General features: G+C 27.6%; 1 protein-coding gene across 1 annotated transcript in view; it reads left to right on the top strand.

Annotated features, from left to right (window-relative positions):
* LOC107882171 (E3 ubiquitin-protein ligase ZNF598-like) overlaps nucleotides 1–1,236 on the top strand; it is a 5,606-nt gene extending 4,370 nt beyond the window's left edge. Inside the window, exon 4 of the mRNA XM_016801385.2 lies at nucleotides 1,102–1,236. Coding sequence (XP_016656874.2) covers nucleotides 1,102–1,236 — 135 coding nt within the window. The remainder of the gene's footprint in view (nucleotides 1–1,101) is intronic.
* The last annotated feature ends 8,682 nt before the right edge of the window (nucleotides 1,237–9,918 follow it).

Below are 9,918 nucleotides of genomic sequence, written 5' to 3'. Positions count from 1 at the left end.
AGGACGTTTGTTGCCTTCTCTGCTGGTATAAAGCTACTCACAACACGCATTTTTTTTGTTTACGTCACCATTACGTTTTGGAACAGTAAAAATATTTCAATATCTTTTCTGGTACGAAAATGATATAGTTAATATGTTGAGAGGAATACAAAATTTCAAGCACGTTTTTATAATTGGAAAAAATAAATAAACAGTTATGGAAAAACGGGAATTTTTACGCAAAAGCGATTTTCCGACATAATTATAAAGTCATAATTGCAGACCACGCAGTAATATATTACATTTCTCATAATCTAAAGTAAATTTTCTCTAAGTGTTTTCGTTAGCATTTTCTATACATAGTATAAATGGTACTGGGTATTTTTACTCTTTTTGAGCTAGATATTTGAAGTTTTTTAATATTTTTAGTATTAATGTAATGGTTTAAGATATAATGATGCCGATGAAAATTTTCAGGCTCAGAAATTTATAAAATGTCCAACAATTTTAGCCAAGGCTTGAGAATTTAATACAAAGTTCCTCATAAGTAGTTCTGACTAAACCCCGAAAATATAAAATATATATTCATATATATTTTTTTTCTAGACATTTGTAGTTCAAATTTGGATTAATATATAGTCATTTAATCAAAGAATAATAATTTAAGCTATTTTGTTGTAATTCATAAATACTATTCGCGGTGGCTTAAAAATTGTACGTATATTATTATATTTTATATGAGTACATTCACAATAACATATTTAGATTCATTTTAAGATTACTTATAATTTATGCCATATTTCTAATATCACAAGATAGTAACTACAATAGCAATACAAATATATTATGATAAAATAAACTTATTAATTAGGCCGACTGACTGTCTCAGTTCAGAATCGTTTTTCGTATGCCATGATTTATCATTGAATTCAAATTTAACACATCCATTACAGTGAATTACTATATGACTAGATACACTCAACTCCACAACTACAGCAGAGCGGGCCACTTTTTTTCTTCGATTTTAATTTTCAATTATAAGTTATAACAATAGGGCTACTAATGGATAACTATTAATATGGTAATTGTAAATTAATCTGTTTCATTTTATAATTTAACAAGGAATTACTGTTCATCTACAAAATGAATAGCAGCCACGAAATTGACATAGAAGTGTGCAGAGAGTGTGCCCTAGTGTTCAGGACTAGTGACTTGGAATCACAACAGTCCGTTCGCAGTTCGACTGAGCACATTTGAAATGCAACAGATCCACCTGTGTTCGTATACCGCAAATTCGCATCGCGGCCGCCGATCATGCCTCCCAGATGTAATTATCAAATCATTTTTAATGTATGTTAACGTTTTTAAGATGCGTTCGCGTACGGGTGTCAAAAATATCAAAAATATCAAAAATATCAAAAATATCAAAAATATTATAACCTATATGCCAGTGGTTTTCAACCTTTTTAACAATGTAGCACACTTCATCTCCAACAAAATTTTCGTGGCACACCAATACACATAATATGCGAAGAATATATTTTTATATTTAATATATATTATATAGAGGTACACACATACACATATTTATATAAATAAATTTACTGCTTACAATCTACTCTATTTATTGTGAAATATATCAATTATTAAAGTGTTAACGATTAGCCTGTCTTTATGTTTGTTAGTTATCAGTTTTCGCCGAATATCGATAATAATACAGGTGAATACAAAATTGTAAAACTATTAATAGATTTATCGTAGCAAACTTTAGGGCACACCAGTTGAAAACCACTGACCTATACACAATTATCTTTTTATCTTATTTTTTTTGTAATTATTTATTATTATTATTTGATTAAATACAATATGTAAAGAATATTGATTTCTTAAGAGAGCTAAGTTTAATGTTAAACTCATTTGAAAACAATTATTAACAATAATATGTTCTCCAAAGCTAAATGTGCTTGTTAATTTTATAATTCGTATAATGTATAATTTACCTATTATTATTATTATTTACCGGCTCTGTTCAAATATATTTACAATGAGAAAATAATATTTAAAAAAATGAAGTTCGTTAGCCATTTAAAAATTGACGATTAAAGTGTAATATATTATATCATGCAATTTATATCAACCTATATCAAATATTTTATGTATTATACAATTACTACACAATTTTATAATAACTGCAGTAATAATAGTAATACTAATAACAATATTGTGCACAGGCAAGTCTTGATTTTTTGTTCGATAGCTCCAGTCGTATACTTGTACATGTATATTATATATGTGTAGAAGTCAATCGTTTTTAATACAAACTACATATTATTATATACATTATTATTATTTTTATTTTTAATAATAGTGTAAGAAACACATTGCATATTAATATATTATGTATGATTTCGGTCCATCAGACAATAACATTAAACTAGACTGTAATAAAGAAAAATAAATGTGTATTTATAAAAAAAACGAGCTTATTATTACATTTTATAAAGTGCGTCCAATGCACCAATATTTCTCTATTCTGCTAAAACTACCATGACGTGATATATTATGAATTATTGTGATCATAATAGCCAGCAATATTATAACAACCTATGTCACGTCGCCTACAACCAAATATCAAGAAAGAAACGATTTGGTTTTATTTATTTCAAGCGTCATGCGTGGTGTTTGTAATAAGAATATAAAATGTATAACCAAAAGTTTATGTTTTGTAAGGACCACCGTATGTCCGTCAGTGGCGAACCTAGGAGGGTGGACCCCGGCTCCCTCCTTGGCTTATGTCATAATTTTATTTTTATTTTTAAAAGTTTTCCAGGAATGTTCATTGAAACGTATTGATTAGATTGATTATTACTTATGAGATTAATACGAGACAATAATATGACTATACTATAATTTAATTGGCATAATAATAATAATGAATTGACATGTTGACTTGCTCTAAGACATTTTTTTTTCTTTTTTTTTAAGGTAGACGAACTTATGAATAATCTTGTATTACATTTTAGATTCTGAGTGGAACGATGAATGTATTGATTTTTCAATGATGTGTGTTTTTTTTTATTTTTTTTTGTGTCTGTGTACACGATAAGTAGTAGAAATAATGCTTCGATTTTCAACTTCAGTATCATGTTCTATTGGAAAGTGAATATTGTTGGTGCATTGGGGAAGTCAAAATTTAAATTTAAATTTAAATTTTCACTGGTTGTTTATATTTCCATTTCCTATACATGATACAATTTTCAAAATATTTTGATTTGTATTGAGCTGTTTACGGACAATTTCAGTTTCCAATTTAATTAGTTTCTTTTTCTATGAATGTCAATAAAACTTTATTTGTTGGGTAAAAATACTTGAAAATTTAATACAAGGCTCCTACTATATTGTTATAATGACATTTGAAAAATAGTAAAAATCCTTAGTGTTTTTTGTTTATTAGCATTTAAAGTTCAAAAACTGAAAAAAATATGTAAAAATTTCGAAAATTAGCAAATTATTTAGAGTTAATAATTCGTAAAAATTTTTCTTTTTAGAATTAAGATTTTAAAATGTAACACAAGACTCCTTATAGGATAATCTATCTTTATCAAAAAAAAAATGTCTATAAGAAACTCAAATTAAATTTTTATGAGCGTTTGAAATTCATATTTTTACAACATTTGATATTCACTCGATTTCTCATGTGACAAAATTCTTATGTTATTGTAATTAAAAAACAAATGACTTTAGATATTTGAAAATTTCACTGAATGTTTATATTAGCATTTTCTATATACGATAAAATTTAGAAAATAATTTGACTCTTTTTGAGCTGTGTACAGACATTGTAAGTTTTCAATTTTTTTAGTTTTTTTTTTCTATAAATATCAAATTTTCAAATTATCAAAATTTAATACAAAGCTCCTGATACATTTTTATAATAGCAGTTGAAAAATATTAAAAATACATACCCACAATTTTTTTTTATAAGCATTTGAAGTTAAAATGTTGACAAAATTTATCAAATTTAAAATTGAATAAATATTTTGTAGTTAAAAATTTATAAAATGTTCAACTTTTATATCTAAGGATTGAAAATTTAAAACAAGATTCCACGTAAATATTTAATTCTGTTACCAAAAATTCTAAGAAATACATAAGTACAGTTTATTTTTATAGTCATTTTAAGTTCAAATTTGGACGAAATTACATATTAAAAACCTGGAATAAATATTTTATTTATTTTGTTGTGATTGTAATGATTGTATAATATTATTTGTGGGTACTTGAAACTTCTAAAGTATACTATTATATATCTATGATAGTACCACGGTTTGTTGTTGATGTCCCATGCAACATTTTGTAATGATAATATTATAATATTATTATAATAACGTTATACTAATATTATTCTTTATTATAATGGTATAATAATATTATTAAACAAAAAATTGCTGTCTGGGGTATAACGCGGTACCTGATGGATATTGTGATATGATTAATTTGGAATTTATTATTAATTTCTATTATAGGTCAATTTTTTTTTAATACTATAGATAAGTATTCCTACCTATAATAGGTATGTCTAATACCTAGACTGACAAACCGTCTCCGCTCAGAATCGTTTTTCTTATACAGTGATATTATATCATTGAATTCAAATTGAATACTATCCATTATACAGTTACCCACTTGAAACCTACTGCACAGCAGAGCGACATCCACTTACCCACCTTTTTTCGTCATAAAGCTGTTTATAACTTCATAAGTTGATTGTTAATGTATGTGATTGTATTTATTTGTTGTTAACAATGAATTTGCCATCAAACTAACCATTTTTATATTAGCTATACAGCAATACGGCCATACCGGACACTGATTAGTCATTCCCAAGACCAAGTACCTTCCTATTAAAATGACACCCATCCTAGACTTTTTTGTGGTTCAGTGAACCACAAAATGCACGATCAAGCCGCCTCTGATAATTAATATGCTAATATATGCTCTAACACAAGCACGTCAAACACGCGACCCTCGTCTCGTTTTTTATGACCTGTTGTTACCAATATTACTGATTAATTAATTGAAAAAAAAATATTCTATTTTTCTTTTGTGTCACAAATAATAATATGTTAGTAAGAGGTGTACTTGTTGCTTTTCTGTCTTATCTTATGATAAACTGTAAATGAATAGGTATTGTAATATAAAATATTGTATATTGTATATTTGTAAGTAATGAATACAATTACAAATGTATACAATTAAAATGTTTTTTTCGATACATTTTTATGTGTGGCATAGTAAACTATTTAACTATTCAATATAGTTAAAGGCCAGTTAATACTTTGAGTTTGACATGCCTGCTCTAACACGTAGCCATCTATATTTATTATTTGATGTTCCATATACCTTCTATAAATCAACCTTGTCGGTCGTCCCTGATCATGGTTTGATATATATATTATTCTGTGGTCTAATTTTGATTATCCTATATTTATATGCTGTATAATATATCAATTTTTAGATTCTGAGTGGAATGAAGAATGTATTGATTTTATGATGTGTATTTTTTTTATTTTTTTTTTTTTTGTGTCTGTCATCACGGTTTGGGGAAGAAAAACTGCATAGATTTTCTTCAATAGTATCTTCTTCAATAGTAAATTTAATACAATCCATTAAACATAAAACAGTGACCCACTTGTAACCTACTGTACAGCAGAGTGACATCTACTTACCCACCTTTTTATATTCTATTATTTATTTGGAAAATCCAAATAATTAAAATGCTCAGGTGGTGCATTTGCACCACCTGGCCCCCCTCCGGGCGTGCCTGCATAGATAATTTGATTTTTAATGAGTTCATCTTTCTATGGACAACAAAATTTTAATTTTATCAAAATAATTGTAGTTATTGCTTAGTAAGTAGTTAGCACGGCAGCGTTATAGTTGTACTGCTATTCCATGAGACACTTAGCCTCATCGTTATTAAAAAGTTTTGGTCAAAAACCTAGTGTCGGCGAAATGACTTTCGAAAAACCATGGTTTTTGAATATGCATATTCAAAACTTCAAATTTAATTTCAAAACTTAGTTGTATACATACTAAACTTTAATAAAATGTATTATATCCGAGCCATATGTGTCGTTAAATATTTCAAGAGTTGTAACGAAAATAACTAGACAATGGCATCGCAATAATATGTATTTTCATTTTCGTGAATTATGTAGCGCACCACGCGCGTGTTCCTTCTAAGCATGCAAGCATGCATGCAATCAAATTATATAGCTAACTCCCATTTCGGTAGTCCCCTTTTTTTGGCTACTTCAAAAACCCGAAATTATTCAAATATCGGTACACCCATTATTTTCTCTAAGTGTCCACGTGCGTGTGAATGTACACGTGTGTCCACCATTTTTCGATGTAGGTATACAATTGCTATATTCACCGTGTAAAACAAATGTAAAGCCTTTGGGAGACGCTACGTATAATAATATCATAGACATATGAATAATATTGTCTGATCACTAATAATTATCGACGTCTGTTTCACCAGCCCGCATATACCTATCATAAATATCACTTTATCTATAAACAAAGGTGCCGAGTACGACACCTTCCCAAATCCCCATGCTATTTGAAAAAAAGTGGTGACATGGCCTTGGATACTGCCATTTTAATGGTTATCAAAATCAGCTAATGCCTATATCATAGTTTGCATTAATTTATATCATTATCGAAATAAATTATACTATTACAATATTTTCAAACAATTTTTTTTTTAATTTTTCTGTTTTTATGTAACGTTTTAAAGTATATATTGTTGCAATCATTTTTATATTTAATAGTTTTTAATACATAACAACACACGCAAACCTCCAGGTAAACGTTTATAATAATTATAAACGTTTACGTTGATAATTATTATCATCAACGCCAAACCTCCAGTGATCGGCTATCTGAGTGTCGCTTTTATATTGTTGTGTGCTAAAAATAATCATAATCAGTGCTCGAATTGGAAATAGTTAGGTGGAGGAGATCAATCCAACAATTTAAATTTTAAAAGCAGCATTCCAAGTGCAATATTGATTAACACTAACTCGTGGGGGGGAGCTTTGCCCCTCACACCGCAATTCGTTACTTATTGTTGAATACTACATTCTAATACAGTTATAGAATCTTACCTTTATTATATTCTATAAATTAAATAATATGTACTATGTAACACAATGTACCTAAGGGAATATGGATTTATAGTCACCCAATTTATCGAAATTTTTCCCATTTAAATTTCGTACATTCAGTCCATAGAAAAATATATTTATTTATATTATTATAGTTTCCATTTTAATAGCAATAATACCTACATATATCTGTAGGAAATAAAAAAATAATTAACAGTGATAGTTTCTTAATTAGTGGTTCAGACGCATTTGTCTATTGTCAACACTAATCCACGTATATTTGATAATACAATGGTTTATTGTACAAATTTGTAGACTACTACGCTAGGTAAATAACATGCGTGATAATATAGGTAATATAAATAAACTATAATACAAATAGCAATTTATTAGGTAGGCTAAATCTGAAATCATAGGAAATATAATAAGATAATATTAAAAATTGTAGTATTCATTGCCTTGGCAGGTAAATAAATGTGGTATATAAATGACAGCTATTTAAATCCATATTTTAATAAAAATTATTTTGGGCATTAGTTTGTGCCATTATTCCCCGTCCAAGTAAAAAAAATATTTAAGGTACGTAAAAAAAAAATAGTAACTTCCCTTGCGCAATGTTATACATTATTATGTGCAAGGTCATACTCTCATGATTAATACGGACTTGAAAAACGGAACAAAATGCATCCCGGATAACTTTTTTCGCGATAACGGGATAAGAGAATTACGAAATATTTTTCTTTTTCACACTATTTGTACCTACTATTAATAATCATAAATTTAGTTATCATAACGCGGAACTATCACAAAATTATAATTTTTGTTGCTAATAACAAATGTGTAAAATGTTTGTGTAAAATTTTATTATTCTAAATTAAATAAATAAAAAAAAAGTATCTTATATAGCCCCTTTATAAGTTTGGTCCGAGGGGTGGGGGGTCTGGTTGCGCCACTGGTGTGCGCGAGTTCCCCGAACGCTTTATGTAATTAAAGATAAACTACGGCTAAGAATCTTGAAAATCAGTAACGTACATACATAGTCACGTGTCACTATATTTTGAGAAAAAAAAGTTTCAGCATAAAAGTCCCAAAAAAACGGGAAAAAAATTCACCCAGTACCAAAATCCCGATTTGAATTTTGAAAACATATTTGGATTCCTTATTCTCTTTTCTAGGTTATGTAGAAAATGGATTTTTGATTTTTGTTTAATTAGTGTAGTTAGTACTATTATTGTATCAGATGAATTTTCTTTTTTTTTCAATTTGTTACAAAAATTCAAAAATATATTTTCTACATATCCTAATCACGCATGACACAAGAACGGATTCTCTCCTGTGTACAGAACTGTGTAAGTATGTTTTTTGATTTTATTTTTCAACACAAAATACGTATTTATATGAGAATATGCGAATCACATAACAAAACGTTCAGTACATACTACATACCCTCTTCCCTATTGAATAATCACACGCGTTTTATTTGGCCTATTGTACATTGATTTTGATGAAATTCAATTGAACAATACCAGCATAGGCGAAACTACGGGTCAGACCAGTCAGACCATGGCCTGACCAAATACTGACTAAACATTTGTATATATTATATATTTTAATAAATATTTAAGCTTTATAAATAATATATATTTTATACATGTAAACATACATAATTGTTAACATTTCTTAAATTAAAAATACAATTTATTTTTAACATTGATTATGGAAATATGAAGTCATATTGGTCTATTCTATGAACTCGAATAATCGATTTGATCAGTTATTGTTTAATTTAGACATTTGATGTTTATTTTTATACTATAGCAATTAAGAAATAGTTAATTTTACGTATAACAAGTCGTCAGTCGGTAATGTTTGTTACGTGGTGATATAGGTACCCATAGAAAATTATTGTCGATTATATTATGTACTTAAGTACTTTGATAGTTTGATATTTACGTATTATTTCTTTCATTACAAATTCATATTTTTATCATTGACAGCGATCGTTCACAAGTCTCTTACGTTTAACATTAGAAAATCATGGAGAGGATTAATTAGAATATATTTTTTTATAGATAGACGATAAGTCAAATATTTCAATTATTATTTAAAATATAATGCCATATTAATTATTATTATCATACACCAGTACATTCCTAAATAATTTATTTATTATTAACCCCGTTAGTCACATCGCTGTCTAAAAGACCGGGCATTTATAATTTTTCAAATTACTCATTGTAAGTAATTTACACTATTTTATGTACTTTAATACCTTCAATTTTCAAATCAAGCTATCATTTAATGCTATTTAAAACTATTTTCTATTTTTTTGTTGAATTTATAGGTATTTTTAAAGTCACAAACCTATCAAAAAGACCGTGTGTGACTAAACTCGGAATTAATTTTGTCCAATATTATTTTCGTCAGTGGTTATTTTTTTTGATACAAAAAAAAACGATCATAATCGTTTATTATTATAAATGTATTAATTATTTATCATTAAATAATTAAATTGTAAAGAAATATTCATTATATAATATATATATATATATATTATTTATATATACATAAAATTACTACCTATATAAAGTTGTTAATAGAAGTTTTTTTTTATATTTCTCATTTGGCCTGCCCTAATAAAAGTATCTAGTTTCGTCTATGAATACCAGTCACACATACATCAACAAACCAACACAACCCCAGCTCACTGTGTAGTACATTGCTGCACTAGACATTAGTGCGTACGACTAATGCACATTTTACA

Source organism: Acyrthosiphon pisum, chromosome X (genome assembly GCF_005508785.2).
Source record: "Acyrthosiphon pisum isolate AL4f chromosome X, pea_aphid_22Mar2018_4r6ur, whole genome shotgun sequence".
Taxonomy (NCBI): domain Eukaryota; kingdom Metazoa; phylum Arthropoda; class Insecta; order Hemiptera; family Aphididae; genus Acyrthosiphon; species Acyrthosiphon pisum.
This window is presented reverse-complemented; position numbering and strand designations above follow the sequence as displayed.